Source organism: Pan troglodytes, chromosome 19 (assembly GCF_028858775.2).
Source record: "Pan troglodytes isolate AG18354 chromosome 19, NHGRI_mPanTro3-v2.0_pri, whole genome shotgun sequence".
Taxonomy (NCBI): Eukaryota; Metazoa; Chordata; class Mammalia; order Primates; family Hominidae; genus Pan; species Pan troglodytes.
Genome location: NC_072417.2, coordinates 63,734,672 through 63,754,082, shown reverse-complemented (window position 1 = coordinate 63,754,082; position 19,411 = coordinate 63,734,672). Strand labels below are relative to the sequence as shown.

The 19,411-nt window shown below is 56.3% G+C and overlaps 1 protein-coding gene across 27 annotated transcripts in view; it reads right to left on the bottom strand.

Annotated features, from left to right (window-relative positions):
- CACNA1G (calcium voltage-gated channel subunit alpha1 G) overlaps positions 1 to 19,411 on the bottom strand; it is a 66,587-nt gene that overhangs the window by 14,574 nt on the left and 32,602 nt on the right. For 5 of the 27 annotated variants that reach the window (XM_016932530.4, XM_016932517.4, XM_054671170.2 and 2 more), the window contains 13 exons: positions 17,554 to 17,622; positions 15,969 to 16,053; positions 15,692 to 15,885; positions 12,674 to 13,105; positions 11,707 to 11,807; positions 11,358 to 11,481; positions 9,644 to 9,712; positions 9,333 to 9,517; positions 8,246 to 8,372; positions 6,505 to 6,630; positions 5,543 to 5,632; positions 4,494 to 4,707; positions 2,596 to 2,649 (listed from right to left, as the gene is read on the bottom strand). In XM_016932530.4, the coding sequence (XP_016788019.1) occupies positions 2,596 to 2,649; positions 4,494 to 4,707; positions 5,543 to 5,632; positions 6,505 to 6,630; positions 8,246 to 8,372; positions 9,333 to 9,517; positions 9,644 to 9,712; positions 11,358 to 11,481; positions 11,707 to 11,807; positions 12,674 to 13,105; positions 15,692 to 15,885; positions 15,969 to 16,053; positions 17,554 to 17,622 (1,870 nt within the window). The remainder of the gene's footprint in view (positions 1 to 2,595; positions 2,650 to 4,493; positions 4,708 to 5,542; positions 5,633 to 6,504; positions 6,631 to 8,245; positions 8,373 to 9,332; positions 9,518 to 9,643; positions 9,713 to 11,357; positions 11,482 to 11,706; positions 11,808 to 12,673; positions 13,106 to 15,691; positions 15,886 to 15,968; positions 16,054 to 17,553; positions 17,623 to 19,411) is intronic. The other 22 variants (XM_016932527.4, XM_016932534.4, XM_054671172.2 and 19 more) reach the window with 7 other exon arrangements.

Sequence of the window (19,411 nt, the reverse complement as noted above, 5' to 3'; positions counted from 1 at the left end):
GGCCTGATCACTGGGTCCCGGCCTGGTGGAAGGAAAGAGGGTGAGTGAGTGAAGGTCGATGCCGCAGGTGGCCAAGGAGAGTGGAGCTGGTGTTGGAGGCTTAGCCGTCCCGTGGGGCAGCCTGATGACCCAGCAGCCCCGGTCCCTCCCTCCATCTGGGAAGCCGGGGTGGACCCAGGCTTCTGGTCAGGCCCATTCCCCAGATAATCACAGGCTCCGCTCTTCTGCCTTTCCCTAAGGTCTGGCTCTCCCCCTCCTGCTGGGAGCAGCACCAGGACAGGAGTGCTAGCAGGGAGGTGTGGTGCACGTGTTTGATTCCCAGCAGCCCTGGACTGCGTTTGACTCTGTCCCCATCGCCCTGGTGGGTAGACCAGTGCATCTGCACTGCTGTAGGAGAACCTCTGGGGTAAGTCCCAGGAATCTGTGTTTATGCTTTCCAGGTGATTCTTATGCACATGGAAGTTTGAAAAACTCTGGCATAGGCCACGCAGAACTCCAGGTCCTAGGAAGTGGGATATGGGATGACCTGAGCCCTTGTTCGGGGTCTCTGAGTCCTCATCAACAGCCAGGGAAGGTAACTGGTGTACATGCCTGCGTGTGCCACCCCAGGATACAGTGGGGTCTATCCACTTCAGGAGCACAGCAGAAAGTACCCGGAATGGGAGTGCAGTGCAAGGGTCACGAGAGTGTTTAGCACTGAGTGGGTGAGTCACGTCTTAGGAGCCATGAGAGTCTGCATGTGTTATTTCTGGGATAACACCCAAGGTGGAAAAGTCTCTGTGGGCTAGCCCTGTGCTAGGATGTTTTGGGGTGAGTGTGAAAGTGTGCACACTTCAGTCTACAGACCAGGTGGGCCCGTAAGGGAAAAGCTGAAGGCCACTTCTTCCCTCCCCTCATCCCCTAACAAGTCAGGAATTTGCAAGACAGCCTGATGCAGAGATGTGGGGACCCTGGCAATCCAGACACAAACCAGCCAGAGACTCCTGAGCCCCAGAGAGGCAGTCTCTCAATGCCAAACACCACTGCTTGGCATCATGGGGCCATAGCGCTGAGGGCCTCAGGGATGACCTACTCAATGGAGGCTCAGGGGTTCGCTCTTGGGTGGGTCCCTGAGGCCCCACAGATCATGACACCCAACATCCCCAGGGCAGCATCTGCCTGATTGTAGCTTCCGGAGGAGTGGGGAAAGTGGAGCCGGTGGTTCCCAGACTGAAGTTCCAAGCCTGCAGCAGCCACGGGGGTCCTTATGTTCTCACTCTCTCTCTCTCTTTTTTTTTTTTTAAATGGAGTCTCGCTCTGTCACCCAGGCTGGAGTGCAGTGGCGTGATCTCGGCTCACTGCAACCTCCGCCTCCCGGGTTGAAGCGATTCTCCTGCCTCAGCCTCCCGAGTAGCTGGGATTACAGGCGAATGCCACCACGCCTGGCTAATTTTTGTATTTTTAGTAGAGACGGGGTTTCACCATGTTGGCCAGGCTGGTCTCAAACTCCTGACCTCATGATCTGCCCGCCTCAGCCTCCCAAAGTGCTGGGATTACAGGTGTGAGCCACCGTGCCCAGCCCTTATGTTCTTTCCAATACTTCAAAAAGCTTGAAAGAAACCCTATACTTTGCCTGTGTTAAGGCCCCACAGACTAATTTAATGACGAAATGGTCTTTCTTTGCCATCATTTAGTGCGTAACCTTCTGCAGCTCAGAAGCTGTGATTAGCAATTAGATGCGCCTCTGATTAGTAAAAATGATGAAAGAAAGTCATTATTGAAGTGCTCTTAACTTCATAGACAGCCTTCTAAAGTGTGAAGTCTGTTGGAGGAGATAACTGGGGGCCTTGGGGATGAACAGCTTGGGAACCACCAGCTGGAGACATAGTGTTATGAGGCCCCACAGCCCTGCCACGGACTCCATGAACCTCCACACCTCCATCTGGGGGCCAGTGGGGGAGAGGAGAGCAGGGGACCGAGGGACCATGGAGGGTGGGCTGGACCAGGAGGGTCTTCCCAGAGACATGGCTCTTGAAAATAAGGACCCAAGTCACTCCCAAATCTTTGGCTTTTTTTGGAAGAAGCTCGTGGCCAACTCAGGCCTTTGATTCCCAATTCCTGCTGTTTGTAGCGATGACGCAGCCACCGTGATCACTTGACTATTAATGAGTCTGTTCAATTATTCATTGTTACATTTTTAAAACAAATCCTTCCCCTCTCTGCTCCTCTCATCCTGCTCCCTTGGATCAAAGTCTCCCCTCAGACAAAAGGAGACAGGAGAGATTTGCAGCTCTAATAATCGACCGGTGAGCTACAAGGAGGAGGCACAGGAGGGAAGAGGTGGCGGGAGGTGGGGAGCTTGGCCGGCCAAGGAAGCCCTTGCTGGGAAGGTGGGCTCTCCAAAGGGCGTTGGCAGAGAGGCCTCAGGCCCTCGCCTCCCGTCCAGTTTGGCGCAGGCCTGCGGGATGCTGCAGAGCCCAGCGCTTCAGCCCCTGCCCTCTTGGGGGCCCCAGGGACCCTCACCCCTTCACCCCAAGAGGATAGAATCAATGAGCCACGGGGAGGGAGTGAAGAGCATGTCCCCACGCGCATGAGCCCACACCCCAGACGCAGTACCTGACGCAGCGCTGGCTGAGCTGCCGGAAGCAATTACATCGTCCAGCATTAGATCTAAAAGAACGAAACACGACATTGGTCACTGGCCGGACCAGGTGCGCTGGGCAGGGCCCCTCAGGGGCGGCTTCCCCTCAGCTCCCACCTCACTCTGCCTATGGGTGGGGTGCGCTGAGCATGGGTGGCTGGCTCTGAATGTCCAGCCCGAAGCTGGGGGCACAGGGCACTTGAGGAAGACAAGCAATGTGGCTAGCTGGTCAGGGTCACGGGGCAGGGAGGCACCGGGAGGGGCAGGCAGCCGGTCATCAGAACAGATGTCCGCTTCTCCTGCGTTGTGGCCTCAGCTGCACCTGAGACAGCTACAGACCCCAGAAGGGGAGCCAGCTGGGCAGGCAGGGGCCACAAGTGCCGCCTGCCAAAAGAATTCCATCTGCCTGACTGTGAGGTGGGGGTGGGGAGGATGGAGCAGGAGTGGGACGGTGGCCACGGGGGACAGTGCACCTGCTCAGCTGCAGATATCCACAGGGAAGCCGAGCCCGGACCCCTACCCTGAGCCGAGCAGAAGGCCTTGGGGGTGCTGATAGTGAGGGTTGGGGACATGGAGAACAGCACCTCCCATTGCTGCCCAGAGGCCAGTGTCTCCCCCACATCCTGGAGCAGCTCCCGCTCTTCACAGGGAACACAGGCCCCCTCCCACCTCCACCCTCGTCTGCAACTCCCACACTCTCCCCCCGCCTCAGAGTGCCACTCCCAGGCCGAGGGAGATAGAGCTGAGGGCAGAGGGGAGGCAGGGGCACGGCAACCCCTCACTCATTTGGTGGTACTCACATGTGAACACACCAAAGGAAAACTCAGGCCACCGCACCCATCTTATCGGCGGAAGGAAGACGATTTGTGAAAAGGTGAAGAGAGCATGGGAAACCCTCACCCCAAACAGAGAGAGACACACAGACAGACACACAAAGGCTTAGATAAACCCACACACAAAGACACTTAGAGAGACGTGGGCCGTGACTGAGAGAGAGAGAGAGGCGCGGAGATTACGCTGTACCAGGCAGATGGGAGCCCTGGAGCCTGGGAGAGAGGGAGACAGGTGCAGACGCATCTGGGGATGCCCCAGAAACAAAGGGGCCTGGGCGCCTGCTGCGTCTCTCACATCCTTCCTGGCCTCTGTCTTCTCACTTAGTCTCGGCCCACCCATGGCATAAGGGCATGAGGACGGATGGATGGGGGCTTCACCCACCCAATGCCAAGAGATGCTGGGGAGCACAGGTGAGGAGGTGAGGGGCTGCAGGGCCCCAGGTTATTCCAGAACTTCCCCAAGCCAAGGGGAGTTTTCTTTTTTTGTTTTCGTTTTTGCTTTTTCTTTTTTTAAGTTTAGCAGAAATATATACATATATATATATATATATATATCATGGTAGAAAGTTTTGTTAGAGATAGGGAGGGAGGGGTGTCTGGGTTCTCTTTCACGTTGTTGTCCATTACTGAGATCTGCTGAGGCTTTGCTCGGCAGCTGCAGACACTAGGTGGCTGCAGGGTTGAGATGCTTGCTGCCCACCCTGGGCCTCTGGATGCTGGCATGGGGCAGTGGAGCAGCCAATGAGGCTCCTCTGAGAGTCAAGCTTGGGGAGGCTGGGTGTCAACCTCCATTTGGCATCATCTGGGGAGGATGATGCTGAGGTCCTGGGAGGCCCCAGGGTGGGGACAGCTCCCCCTACCCATGGGGCTGAAGTGGTCTGCTTCATGCTCGCTCTAAAGGCAGACATGCTCTTGGGGAGAAGGAGGTGAGGAGGGGGGTGGGAGCCTCTTCTCCCTGCCCCCGGCCCCAGCGCCCAGCCCCCTGCAGTCGCAAGGCCAAGGTCAAGCACGACCCAGAGAGAGGTGGAAAGACTACCGACCAGCCATCTGCTTCTCCTTACTCCTTCTCTTTTTCTCCAGTCTTCGTAGGCGCTTCTCCTCCCGCCGCCGGGCCTCCTCTTCCTCCTGGTGCTGCCGACACTTGTGGAAGTTCTCCACCACCACACCCACAAACATGTTCAGGACAAAGAAGGCCACAATGAGCAGGAACGAGATGAAGTACAGCAGCATCCAGGGGTTGTGGTTCATGATGGGCTGGCGGGGAGCAGGAAGGACAGGCGGAGGCATCAGCCCGAGGGCAAGCTGTCTTAGGAGCTGCCCACAGCCTGGGTTCCTGCAAACCCAAATAGCTACAGCCACCTGACAGGCGATGGAAATGAATGGTGTGGGTTTGATGTGAAGCAGTAGGGAGGGGCGGGGACTGTGGTAAAGGGGAGTAGATTCTCCATCCAAAACTGCCTCTTTGTTCTGGCTGACTCCTGCCTTGAGGGAATGCAAGCCCAGTCTTCCCAGATCTTCAGACTTTTCCTGAGTAGACACAAATCTGAATTTCTGTGTAAAACTCACCATTTTTTTTTCTTTTTTTAGAGACAGGGTCTTGTTCTATTGCTTAGGCTGGAGTGCAGTGGTGCGATCACAGCTTATTGCAGCCTCAAACTCCTGGGCTCAAGAGATCCTCCCACCTCAGCTGGGACTCCAGATGATACCACCACACCCGGCTAATTGTTTTCATTTTTTGTAGAGCTGGGGGTCTTGCTATGATGCCCAGGCTGGTCTCCAACTCCTGGCCTCAAGTGATCCTCTTGCCTAGGCCTCCCAATGCACTGGCATTACAGGTGTGAGCCACTGCACACAGCCCAAATTCACCAGTTTAAAAATATTCATCACTAATTCAAAACGTGTTAAACATGTTGTAGACCAATAAAACATGCCCAGATTTGGCCCACAGGCTACCAGCAACAGCCTCTGCTGTAAAATATGGTGCTTCTTTCATGGCATTTTGCCACCCTGCCTTGCTCATTCTGTCCTGGAATCAGCCCATGCTGAGTGACCTGAGCCCACAGATGGATCCTGCCCACCTCAGCCCTACCTGCTGGTCCACGCCCACAGCATCCAGCCCATCGTACATGATGTCCACCCAACCATCCTTGGAGGCCAAAACGAACAGGGACATCAGGGCCTGATGGGGAGGAGGAGAAGGAGACATTTGAAGTCTAGGATGTGTGGCTGAATCACCTATCACCTGCCCCCAAAGTGCCTCCTGCATCAGCTCCAAGTACCCCAGCCCTCGAGGGGTCAAGCTGGAGTCACACTCCAGGCTCCAGGAGAGCCCTCCCTCTCAGGGTTCCATAACTGAGCTGCAGCTGGAGGGGCCCTGAGAGATGGTCACACCCTCTGCCCTCCGCCAGGTAGAAGGGACACAAAAACCCTGGAAATCCGGAAACCAAAACCAGAGTGGGTCTGGGAATCAAAACTGAGCAAGCAACTTCATTTTCTGCATTTCTGTTTCTGCAAATATGGAGTGAGGAAAGGAATTATCTTGACAATATACTCGTCCCTTCCACCATGTTAAAGAAATATACACATCATCTCATTGCATTCTTATTGTGACCTCCGAGGAGATTCTATTATGACTCCATTCACCAGTTAATGAAACTGAGGCCCTGGTAAGTCAGCTGCTCCAGGTCATTGAGCTGACAATGGTGGGGTCAGGATTTGCACAGGATTCACATCCAGGGCTGCCTGCCCCCACTGCCACGTGTGCTTCCTGCTCCACCATGTAGCTCTGTGGCCCTGGGCAAGCCCCTTACCCTCTCTGAGCCTCTGTTTCTTCATCTTTAAGGACGGCTAGAGACCCCAGGGCCCACTTTTTGGGGCACTGCAGGATGGACTGGGCTTTGCGACATGCTGGTGGTTAGACAGCAGAGGGTGTGAAGGGCTGATCTCTTCGTGGAGCCCACCTCCACTGGAGTCAGCAGGTATCACTAAGCATGGCCCTGTGCCCCCTCCAGCCTCCTTCACCACAGCCCCACCTCTGAGCCTGGGGCTCACCTGGCCGAGGTTGTCAAAGTTGTACTTGTGCCGGACCCACCGGTAACTGGCCTCGGCACAGTCCGATTTATTGGTGATGTTCCTGGTATCCTCGCCCTGGCACACGAAAAACTTCCCTTTGAAGAGCTGGACACACATTCCCAGAGACAGAGAAAAGTGAGCTGTGACCACAGGAAGCCCAGGACTCCTGAGCCCCACCCCCACACCAGCCTGGGCACATTTTGAGTGAGTGTGGGGTGCTCTGCTCTGGGGCCAGTCAAGTCAGGGAAACACTGACAAGAGTCTCCCCTGCCGACACCCCCTTCCTTTCCAAGAGTGGGGAGGAAAGGTAATCGGGGCGGGCAGTGGGAAAGGGTGGAGGCGGGTAACAGTCATTCATCTTCCACCAACGGGTAGGCCAGGCGTGTGCCAAGTGGGAGTCCCCAGCATCATCTGGGAACATGCTAGAAACACACCTTCTCAGGTCCAGCCCAGATCTGCTGAATCATACACTCTGAGGTGGGGGAGCAGCGATCTTTTAACAAGCCGTTCTGGTGATTCTGAGGCAAACTCAAGTTTGAGAACCACTGAGCTAGGCATTTAATTCTCACAGCAGCTCTGGGTGGGGGAGTGGGTATCATCAACCCCACTTTACAGATAAGAACAACGGAGGCTCAGAGAAGTTAATCCACTCACTAAGGTCCCATAGCCAGCAGGTAGCAGAAAGGGAGCTCGAACCCAGGTCTGTCTGATTGGAAAGCTCACCCTCATTCCATTATAAACCAGGCTATGACTACTAGTGAAAAAGGGAAGGCAGGACCAGGGGGCCTGAGCAAACTGCTCGAAACAGACCTAAATCCACCGGAAGGACTGGGCTCAACAATGCTTCACTCTACTGACCCAAGGAGGCTGGGAAGTGAGGAAGGGGAAGGGCACTGGGTGGGAGTGGGGAGGGTGTACAGAGAGGCACCACACAGCTTTGGTAAATGCACCTCAGCCTGTTCCCTAGGGCTAGAGAATTTCTAGGAAGTCAGGAACAGCCCCCGACCCAGGGCAGAGTGGACATCCCAGGAAGCCAAGGGAACGAGGGGCGGGGAGGGGAGGGTGTAGCCACCCAGGGGCTCCCACGCTGCCTGAACAGCCAGCTGTCTACCCTGCAGCTGAAACAGCTGGAGCCAAGGGCCCTGGAAGACTATGATGGAGGGGCTCCCCGGCCCCCTGAGGCGTCTGCTGAATCCTGCAGGCAGCTCTGGCTCTTTCTCTTCCAAAGCCAAGTCTCCTCCCTGGGCCCAAGGCCAAGTTTCCCCAGCAGCCCCCACTTCCTGCCTCGTCTGGGGTCTGCACCCGCCTGCCTGCCAGCACGCTGCTAACCTGGCCCAGCTGTCTGGGCCCTGGATCCCCAGACCTGGCCTGCAGCCCACTGTGCTCGAGCCGGGAAGGAAGGGAGGGGATCCCGGAGTAGACCGTGGGCCAGCGTCTGTGCTCAGGGAGTGCGTGCAGAGGGCAGGAACAGCAGCCTGCGGCTCCCATGGCCTGAAGCCTCTCTGCAGCCCCGGTCCTCCTTGGGGCCTTCCTCTAGGCTCCCACTTTTCTTCGAAATGCCCAGGAGGTAAAAGGGCCTAGAGCCTGGAGGGAAGCGTCCCTGCTTATTCCTTTCTGGAATGAAGGCAGCAACAGCAGCTTGAGCCATAGGACCCAGGGGCCAAGGGGAAGGGCCCTCTTCAGGCTTTCACCCACAGCTGGCCCCCAGAACCCCACACACCTGCACCCCCAAGATGCCGAAAATGATGAAGAAGGCACAGCAGATGACTACAATGTTGCCGATGGGTTTCAGTGAGGACATCAGCGTCTCCACCACCAGCTTCAGCCCCTGCGCCCGGCTGATCACCCTGGGGAGGGGAGGGAGGGAGGTGATAAGGCTTCCCCCAGCCCAGACCCTCCCTTGTCCCTTGACCCTGCTCCCCACCCCCAACCTTGACCACTGGTCCCTTCCTGGCCTCTGGTGGCAGAACACAGTCCTCTTTTCATGGGACCCCTGCCATCAGGACCCCTATTGTAATCTCTCAAAACAAGTGGCAGAGATCCCCATGCCCCACATCTCCACCTCCATCCCAGGATGTCAAACGTACGACCTGTTTGGGTTGGGAGTGGGGAGGATTCAACTCAAGTGAGGCGTTCCCTAGGGATGCAGTGTATTGTGGGTTGGGGGCACCAGGAGATAAACTTGTAGGGGAGCAGGCAGAGAGGGGAAGGGGCAGAGGGAGATGGACTATCACAGTCAGGGAAGCATCGCCATTACATTAGTCCACATCATCCCCATTAAAAAAAAAAAAATCTGAGTTGGGGGTGGTGACTGGCTGATTGGAAAGGGATTCCTGAGAGGGTGGATCCCTGGTCAGGAGAAATGTCACTGGGGGGTGGTCACTGGCAGGCGCCTGAAGATGGGGAAAGCCAGCAAGAGGAGTCTGTCACCTCACGGGGAGGGGCTGAGTGTCACCCCTAGAGGCCACACAAGGGAGAGCCGCAGCTGAAGACTGTGAGAGTCCTGCTCGTGGCCCCTTGTGCTGTGTGCTGCACAGGGCTGCAGTCCCCTTACATTACATGGTGCAGCGGCCCTGAGGAATATGTCATGTTGAAGAGGAGGAAAGCAGGTGTGCACCTGGAGGGAAATTACTGCGGCGGTAATCTGAGTGTTGTCTGGGGCGGGGACAGGATCGCCTGTGGGGGTCACAGACAGGATGCTGGCCTGTGTGGGCTTTTGTTTCGTGGCAGGGAGTGCTGGCGGTGGGAGATGTCCCTGCGGAGGGGGCCACCTCTTGGAGGTGTTCCAGTGCTGGGGAGGGAGTCACCTGAGCGGGCGCAGGGTCCGCAGCAGCCGCAGCACCCTCAGCATGCCCAGGATCTTGGTGCCGCTGTCAGAGACCATGGATACCAGAATGTCGATGACGGAGATGAGCACCAACAGCCCGTCCAGCACGTTCCAACTGCTCCGCAGGTACGCCTGCTCCCCGAAGCACCAGCCCAGTGCCACCACCTGGGGACCACCGCCACGTCATCGGCCGCCCTCCCTGCGCTGCAGCCAACCCTCCCACCCTCAGCCCAAGCTGTCTCCACCCCCACCAGGAACCAGAGGTCCCAAGCCAACACCAGCCCCCATCACCTTCACTGTCATTTCAGCCAGAAAGACTGCGGTGAAGATGTAATTGGAGAGGGTCAGGAAGATGCGTTCCTGCAAGAGAGGGGAGGCAGGGGTTGCCCGCCAGGAAGCCCCCACCCTTGGGCCAGGTCTGCTCTGCATACACAAGTCAAAACCTGCTTCTAACATTTGACTCAGAAAACGACCCCCACCCTCCACAACAATGTAGATCATGCCCCTCTCATACACGCACAGAGCCAGTGCCAGGCCCCCTGACTCCCCTGCAGCTCTGTGGACAGTCACACCCCTGTCTGTGACCAGAGCTCCCCGCCCCCACAGCCACTTAGCCCGAGGGGGAGAGGATCTGCACTGCAGTGCTGTGATCTGCGTCCCACGTCCTAAGCCCTATTCCCTGGTTCCTTTTAAAAACTGGGGCAGGATCTCACTTGATCTCTGACCCTTGCCTGCCATCCCACCCCCTTCACTTGCTTTCCTGCTGTGCGCCCCAGAAATGGAGCAGCAGTGGAAGCTGGGGTCCTGACACAGACTCTGCACCCCCAGGCACAGGCTGGGGCAGGGCAGGGAGGAAGGTCATCTAGTTCCCTGGCATCTGTGGACTGAGTCCCTCCCTGGGTGGCCAGGAGGCAGGCGCAGATCTCTAGAGAGGTGGCGGGCAGGGTGTGAGCACAGAGAGGAGGGAAGGAGAGGAGCAGGTACAGTGACAGAGCTGGAGATGGAGAAGCTGAGTGGGAAGATGGTGAGAGAGACGTGGAGACAGTGACATGGTGACAGAGAGCTCTACAGCAGGGCCTCAGGCGGGAGGCAGCCAAGGCTGGAGTGCAGCCAGCGCCCCTGCCTTACCCTGTGACTCCGGGTGTGAGGTCCCCAGTGCGGGTGCTCTCTCACCCGCCTAGTCTTGGGCTGCTCCCGCCATTCCTCAGGCTCCCTCCACCCCGACCCTAATAGAAAACAGAAGCCCCAGCAGCGCTGAAATCTAAACAATGGTGTGGGAGATGGCAAAGAGGGATGAGAGGCAAACCCTGGCCACCTCTAAGCAAGTGGTGCAGGATGCCGTGAGCGGAAACACAACCACCCCCCACCCATCCTTCTGGAACCAGAATTGCTGCCGACAGCAAAGGGCTATAATGCCAGGCTGGGAAGAGACAGCTCCCAGGGCGAGCTGGGCCCACCCTGAAGGGGTTCGACCCTGGGGCGGTATGTCCAGGGCCTCTGGCTCTCCTTCTGAGAAGGACTGACAGGTTCGCAGCCAAGCAGAAGTGACCCATGTCCCCACTATGGCCCCTGAAAATCTACTTGTTTTTGACCTGGAAGGACGACCAGGAGCAAAGAACGGCTTCCATGGCCACTCTGCATGCCCCCGAGGCCCTGAGGCAGACTGGGCAAGACGCCTCCCCATCTGCACACAGCCCCTGCACCGCCCCAGCACTCCCTGACTCACGCGTGTGCCCCACAAGGCTCTGGCTCATGAGAAATAGCCTGGAATGAGACAAAGCACCCAGCTGGGCTGATGTATCATAGAAGGGAAACTGAGGCAGGAGAGGACACAGGGGGCATCCCGGGGACCAGGATCTGGTGAGAGACCTAAAGGAGAGTCCTGGCCCCCTCATTCCCTGCTGTGTGACTTGCAGGTCAGCAACTGTGGCCTCCTTGCCTCCCTCACTGGTCCTGAGTGCAAACCCCAGGAGAGGCCTTGCCCTGAGCGGGGCTGGTGACTCACAGCGCTGTGGGGGTCAATTTTGGGGCGCTCCATGGCAATGGTGATGCAGTTAAGGAAGATGATGACAAGGACCACGTGGTCGAACATCTTGTGGGTGATGATCCGGTGACACAGGAGGCGGAACCTGCCCAGGCATGGAGGCAACGGCTGAGAGGGGGAGGCAGGGCAGGTGGCAACGAGAGGCACCGCCCGCAGCCCCTACCCCTCCAGAGCCCTCTCAGCTGAGGCCACCCTGCTCACACCCCCAGGCAGGGTGCCACTTCTCAAATCCCTGACAGCATCACCAGGGGTAATTTCCCATGAGAAGAAGAGGTCGGGACACAGGTCAGACCCCTGCCCTGTCACTTACCTGGACTGAGGAGGGAAGATGTAGGCTGACCAGGAGTCTCGCTCGAGGCAGCAGGCAGGGAGTCGGGCTCGGATCCACGCGCGGACCCGTTCCCCTTTGCTCTGCAGAACAAACACTGGAGTATGAGCAGGACCAGGCCTCCAGGTTCCCCGGCTCCTGGCTCCTCAGCAGAGTCACGACCCTCACTCCTTGTCTACCCTCTCCCACCTGGGGCCCAAGCTCTGCCCTGCCTCTCTTCCTTTATTCCTAAAGCCACCTCCTCATCTCACTGTCAACCTTGCCAGGCCCCCTCCCCATCCCTGAGGACCCCTTGCCTCTCCACCTCCTCCCTCTCCTCCCCTGCATCCCCAACCCCGCTCTCCCCTCTCCCCACCCCTGCCTCCAGCCCAGCCCCCTGCCTGTCCTCCCTGCTGGGCTGGGAAGCAGCATCAGTTATCAGACACTGGCCCCACACAGCTGTCTGTTCAGAGACACACCTCAGCTGAGGAGACACTGGCCCTGCTCTTCACGTGCTAACCCTGAGGTCACTGCACCCCATCCCCAGGGGGAATGGTGGTGATGAGGGGCTGGGGCAGGGGCACATGGGTATGGATAGAGTGGGAAGTCATGGCTTGTGATGAGGTTGAGATGAGAAAGGGGGATGCGGGGCATCAGTTTGGAGAGATGAGTGATGGGTCTTTCTGAGTCACAGGGGGAGGGCCATGAAAGATTCATACACATCTGTCCAAAATCATTCATATCCACCAAGGGTGGCAGAGCCGCAGCCCCAGGCATAGGCATGACAAGGATCTGGGGCTTGGCAAGGCAGGCAGAGGGAGAAAAGGGATTGTTTGGAGCTCGGTTTCTAGGTGCCCCTTGATATTCCGTGGGCTTGGAATGGTAACTCCCTTATACCCTGCCAGGCCAGGCACAGCTCCCCTCTTTCAAGGTCAGGGGTGAGGGGTCACGGTGCCCACAGGGGCCTCACCAGGTTGCCCTCGTCATCGGCATCATCCCCATCCAGTGGGGGGTCATCAGGCCGCAGGGCCCGGGCCAGGCGCCCTGAAGCCGACTTGCCATTGCAGTCCTGGTGCTCAGAAGCAGACCCTCGGCCACTGGCAGTGCGATGCAGCCCTGGCACCTGCAGTGTGTCTGGCAGGTCAAAGGAACTCTTGGCCTCCCGCTCCAGGGACCCCCTGTGGCGATGGTCACTGCCCGCAGGGCTGGCCCGCTCCTCTTCTGAGCTCTCCTCTTCATCCTGGCTCTCCTGGCCTTCTCCCGACAACAGGGACCGCCGCTCTCCACTTGGGCTTCTCCGCTTCAGGCTGGGGGCACGGCCGAGGCTGTTCCGGCTGGAGCGCCTGCTGGTCCAGCTGCTTGCAGCGCTCCAGGGGCTGTGCGGGGAGCTGCGGGCGCTGGGCTGTGGGTGAGCAGGGGAGGAGTGGTCTCAGGCAGGGCCCAGCAGCCCTGTCCTCTCATGTGCACCCGGTCTCCTGGGAGCCTCACTGGCATCACATCAAGTGTAGGGATGTGAGCAGGAGCTCTGGACTCTGATGCCCGGGTTCAGATCCTGGCTCACCCCAACCAGCTGTGTGACCTGGGGCAAGTTATTAAGCCTCTCTGTGCATCTGTTTCCTCATCTGTAAAATAGATATGGCAATAGAGCTCATCCCTCATTTATTTGGTGAGAGAAGTGTTATCATCAGCTGAGTGGCAGTATATATAATGGGGTGAAGAAACACAACTCAACAGCAAAAAATCAACCCAATCTAAAAAATGGGCAAAGGGCCTGAATAGACATTCCTCAAAAGGAGACACAGGACTGGGCATGGTGGCTCACACCTGTAATCCCAGCACATTGGGAGGCCGAGGCGGGCAGATCACCTGAGGCCAGGAGTTCGAGACCAGCCTGGCCAATGTGGTGAAACCCCATCTCTACTAAAAATACAAAAAATTAGTTGGGCCTGGTGGCGCACGCCTGTAATCCCAGCTACTCAGGAGGCTGAGGCAGGACAATCACTTGAACCTGGAAGGTGGAAGTTGCAGTGAACTGTTGTGCTCCAGCCTGGGTGACAGAGTGAAACTCCATCTCAAAAAAAAAGGAGACACAGATGGCCAACAGGTACATAAAGAAATGCTCAACGTCACTAATCACCAGGGAAATGCAAATTAAAACCACAATGAGTTATCTCACACCTGTTGGATTGGCTACTATGAAAGTGATGAAAGATAACAAGCGCTGGTGAGGATCTGAAGAAAAGGGAACCCTTGTGTCCTGTTGGTGGAAATGTAAATTAATACAGCCATTATGGAAAACGGTATGCAGGTTCCTCAAAAACCTAAAAATAGAGTTGCCATATGACCCAGCAATTCCATCACAGAGTACTTATCCAAAGGATTTGAAATCAGTATGTGGACGAGATATGGGCACTCCCATCTTCATTTCAGCATTATTCACAATAGCCAATATATGGAATCAACCTAAGTATCCATCAATGGATGACTGGATAAAGAAAATATGGGCCAGGTGCAGTGGCTCATGCCTGTAATCCCAGCAGTTTGGGAGGCCAAGGCAGGTGGATCACTTGAGGCCAGGTATTTGAGACCAGCCTGGCCAACATGGTGAAACCCCATCTCTACTAAAAATACAAAAAATTAGCCGGACATGGTGGCACATGCCTATAATCTCAGCTAATCAGGTGGCTGAGGCAGGAGAATCACTTGAACCTGGGAGGCAGAGGTTGCATGCAGTGAGTTGAGATCGTGCCACTGCACTCCAGCCTGGGTGACAGAGTGGAAAGGAAAAGAAAGAAAGAAAGAAAGAAAGAAAGAAAGAAAGAAAGAAAGAAAGAAAGAAAGAAAGAAAGAAAGAAAGAAAGAAAGAAAGAAGAAAGAAAGAAAGAAAATATGGCATACATGCACTGTGGAATAATATTCAGCCTTAAAAAAGAAGACTGTCATTTGTGATAACATGGATGAACTGGAGGATATTATACTAAGTGAAATACACAAGGCACAGAAAGACAAATAAATACCATATGATCTCACTTATATGTGAAATCCAAAAAAATTGAACTCATAGAAGTAGAGAGTAGAATGGTGATTAGCAGAGGCTGGGGTTGGGAGAGGTAAGGATGGGACCAATGGGGAAGGCTTAGCCAAAGGATACAAAGTTTCAGTTGGACAGGAGGAATCAATTTTCGAGATTTATTGCACAGCATGATGGCTATAGTCAATAATAACGTAATGCATATTTATTTCAAAATTGCTAAGAGTAGATTTTTAAATGTTCATGCCACAAAAAAAAATAAGTATGTGAAGTGATGCATATGCTAATTAGCTTGAGGTAATCATCCCATAATGTATGCATATATCAAAACACCACATTGTGCCCCATAAATATACACAATTAGTATTTGTCAATTAAAAGCGAAATTTAAAAAAATTAAAAATAAATAAAATCATGAGAGCATGGGCACCAACACTAGCCTCCTGGATTAAAATGCTGGCTCTGCCATTCCCTTCTGCAGTCTGAGGCTCAGGTCCCCTCTGTAAAATGGGGATCATTGTGGTACCTACCTCCCAGGGTTGGTGTGAGGATTAAATGCATTTAGAATGCTTCGGAGTAGTGTTTAGAACAGTGTCTGGCACAGAATCAGTACCTAGATGAGGGTCTGCTATTATTATTATTCAGTCTTGAGGAGGTATGGACACCCCACCTCCATTTTACAGAAGCAGCTCAGAGTGGTGGCGTCTTGCCCGAGGTCACTCAGCTAGGGTACAGAAGAGGTCAGCTTAGGCCCTGTTTTCAGCCCCCAGGCTAGGGCTCCTTCCCTGGTTTGCATGACCGGCGCGGACTCCCCAGGGGCTTGTCCAGGCACACCCAGGCCCCATCCAGTCCATGGGGCAGGGGCTGTGCCCTTGGACCCGCCTGCCTCCATCCTCTCTTCCTCCTGTCCTCCTTGGAATATCTCCCACCATCAGGGTACCCACATGCACCCCCTACCGGTGACTTCATCTCGTGGGCCGCCCCAGGCTCGGCCGACCCGCTGCTGCTGGTGCGGCGCGACGCAGGGCCCAGCGCCTCGCCCAGGCCCGTGCTGGTGCTCTTGGGCAGCGACATGGGTGTGGCGGCCGTGTGGATGATGAGAGGCGGCAGCAGGCTCTTCCGCAGCTCCGGGTGCTCTCCCAGGGACACCACTGCACGGGGAGAGAGGGAGAGATCCCGAGTCCACTCAGGGCTGGCCCAGGGCCAAAGGTCGCACCCCAGGATAGGTACTCACGGGCCAAGCACTTCTTCCTGTCCCCATCACCATCCAGGCTGGGTGAGAAGAAATCGGGCTCTGATTCGGACTTGTTGGCATCTCCCTAGGGCAGGGGAGCAGCGGACCATTAGGGATCCGGCCAGGCTGGGGTGGTTGGGATGGACCGGGTCTCCCTCTCTTCACACACGCACACCACATATAGGCCACAGGAACCAGCAACCACGGCACGAGACATGCACGGCGCAGGCCAGACCCCCCAGGCTTGGGGCCTGAGGCTTCCCAGGGCCCCACCACCTCTGCCTCTCCAGCCACACCTCAGAAAAGGCCACGGCTTATGTGAGCCCACAGCACAACCAGCCTGGCTGAACGGTCACCAAGGCTGGCTGGGGAGAGAAGGGGTAGCTAGGTGGCAGGTGGCACAGGTCAGAGGGGGCTGGGGACCTGGGGACCTGAGTGAAGTGGTCACTAGAGCCTCTCTTGCAAAAGTTCACTGGAGGCCCTTTGCTTTCTCTCCACGGCTCCCCTCCCCTGAGCCTCAGACTCGAGGACCCTGGAAGGAAATTGAAAGACCCCAGACAGAACAGCTCAGCCCGAGGACGCCACTTCAGTCCCTCGGTGTCTTCCCTTCATCTTCCCCAAGTCCCGGCCCCCTCCCTGGCCCCATTTTTACCTCTCTCCCTGTCTCTGGGACAGTTTTTTCTTTCTTCTTAGCAGGTCAGTAGGTTCCCCAGTAATTACACACTTCTGCTTAAGAAGTTATTAAAAAATACTTGATTGCTACTTTTGATAAGGACATAAATATTGGGTAATTGGCATCTCAGGGGATCATTTTCATTAACTCAGTTTACAGCCCTAACGAGGCCTTTAATTATCAAGTGGGATCTCCAGGGGGCTGCTCGGGATATGCAGCACCATGGGGTCCCACAGGAATGCTGGCTTCGCCCCGAATTCTGGTGCTGGGGCAGGGAACAGCAGAGCACAGGCTCATCGTGGGGCCAGAGCGGGAGCCAGCCCTGACAGCGCCAGCTGGACCCAACTGGGTGATGAAGGGGCCAAAGGCTCAGAGGTGATTTAAAATATTGGTACATTTTGGCAAGAGCCACATCCCATCCCCACATCCTCCAAGGACTTGTCCTGAGCTGAGACAGCTTGCGGGGTCTCCAACAGGGGCCTGGGGCAAGGGGTGAAGGGGTGGGAGATGGGGGAGTATGGTCTCCGGCCAGATCTTGACTCCACCGAAGCCGGACGTCTGGGACTCCTCCGGGACCTCAGCACAGGCACGCACACACGGGGTGCCCCACACACGTGCACACAGAGGATTCTAAGTCCCTTCCTTCTCCGGCCCATCCACCGGTCTGGCAGGGATGGAGATGGTGCCCTTGGTGGGTTGATGGGGGCAGAGGCAAGGAGGTGCCTCCCTTCCGTGTCCTCAAGGGGGAAGGGACTTAAAATCGAAGCAAACCTCACAACACCAATGACCATCACGGCTATGACAGGTTGCACAGCAGCGGAGCGTGAACACGAGCACAGAGACACGGAGGCGGAGTGGAGGGGCACGGGCATGGGGCACGGGAGGCATGCCGGCTCATGATCGCGTACCTACCCCCTGGGAGTCGACAGGCAGCTGAATACAGCTTAACTGTCCACTCGCATCTTCCCGTTTGCTGATTTCCTACAGGGAAAGGGGGAGGCAGGGGAGGGCTGCTGGTCACAGGCGCTCGGGGCCTTCAGATATCGGCAGTGTCGAGAGAGGATGAAGAAAAGGAGGGGCGCAAACCCCACAGCAGGGGAACTGAGAGACACGGGGAATGGGGGGGCAGAGAGGGGACAGAACAGCCTTCCAGAATTCAACTACAGGCCCTCAGGCCAGAATGAATCTGAAGGGTGAGTGCAGAGGCCAAAAAGATGGGGACAAGGGCAGGTCCCCCCATAATCCTAATAATAACAGCCACCATTCATTAAGGGTGTGCCCAGGATGGGAAACTGCCTCCTTAACACCAGCTGGCTTCCTTGCAAGGTAGGAAGTGGGTTCCAGGATCGCCATCTTACACAAGAGAAACCCGAGATTTGGAGAAGTTGTGGAAACTGCCCCAAATCATACAGAGTAAGAGGTGGATCTGGGCCTGGAACCCGAGTCTGTGGCTCAGAACACCACTCTCCTCTCACTGGTTCGGAGGCAGTGGGCTTGGGGAATGGGTAGGAAGCAAGGAAAGGAATGGACGAAAGTCAGAGTCAACACGGAGCCAAGTCAGGCCTCATAACGTCTCATGCTTTCAGCTTAAGTCCCTTCAGATCAGAATAGATCCAGCTGCTCCGTTTGAGATGGGATGTGACAAGTAATGCTGAGATGATGGCTCTGATGTTGTTTAGTATCAATTAATGGCCTCACACAGGGCCTGCTGCCTGTTCATTTAATTAAGTGTGTGAATGATAAATACACAGGGATTCAGGGCGCTGCCCCCTGCAAGTCAGGAAATCACCAGCCAAGCAGGCTGTGTCCCTGGACCACCCCCTCCTAGCTCTTGGCAAGGTAGCAAGGCCAGCAGGGGGCTACACTTGAAGCCTCCTGCTGGGGAAGCCCACCAAAATGGGGGCAGCCACTTCCTCTGCCAAGGTGGGTTGTCTTATTTGTCAAAATAAAAACAAAAATCCCAGGCCATCGCAACAGCAAAACCAGACTCCCCTGCCAGACCGTGGGGCCCCCTGAAACCTTACCCAGGAGAGGGCAGGTGCCTTGGAGGTGTCCAGGCCATGGGCATCGAAGGACACTCCCCAGCCCTACCCACCACATGCAGGACAGGGAAGCAACTGGCCCAGCCCCTCCCATGGGCACTCCGGGGCCACAGTCACTGCCCACTCCCATGGAGAGGGGATGTTCTTAAAGTCCTTTCTCCATCCCACCCCAGGCCTGAAGCATCCCAGCCCAAGACACCGCATCCTGAGTGAGACCCTCCCTGCAAAGGTCCTGATACTGCGAAGGTTGGGGAGGGTGTGGCTGTGTGGGCCTTGTTGAGCCCTCACACTGGGGCAGTCCCAGGCCCCCAGCAGGGCCAGAGTGACCATGCTGCCCCAGGGCCAGGCTGCGCTCATTCCCACACTCCGGCTTTGCTGTTGCCTAGCAACCAGGCCGCTCAGCTGCACTCAAGTTAACAAGGTGTTTGCTGAAAGGGCTGAGTGCTGGGGAGGGGGCCATCTGTGCTGGGCACCTCCAGACTGCCTTGGCGGCTGAGTGGCAGAGGAGGGGAGGGGAATAGGCCCGCGGTGTTTTCCATTTCCCTCCACAGAGTTGCACGGGAATTTTTCGGAGGGAACCGTGGCTGGCAGGAGCTGCCTTCAGAAGGGGCCAGGGGGCCCGGTCCTCACTCAGCTCCTCCTCTTATAGACCCTGAGCAGCAGCAGAGTGAGTCTACTGGCTCTTGTGGGAGTACTGTGGTGCCCCTTAATTCTTCAGGCCTCAGGGA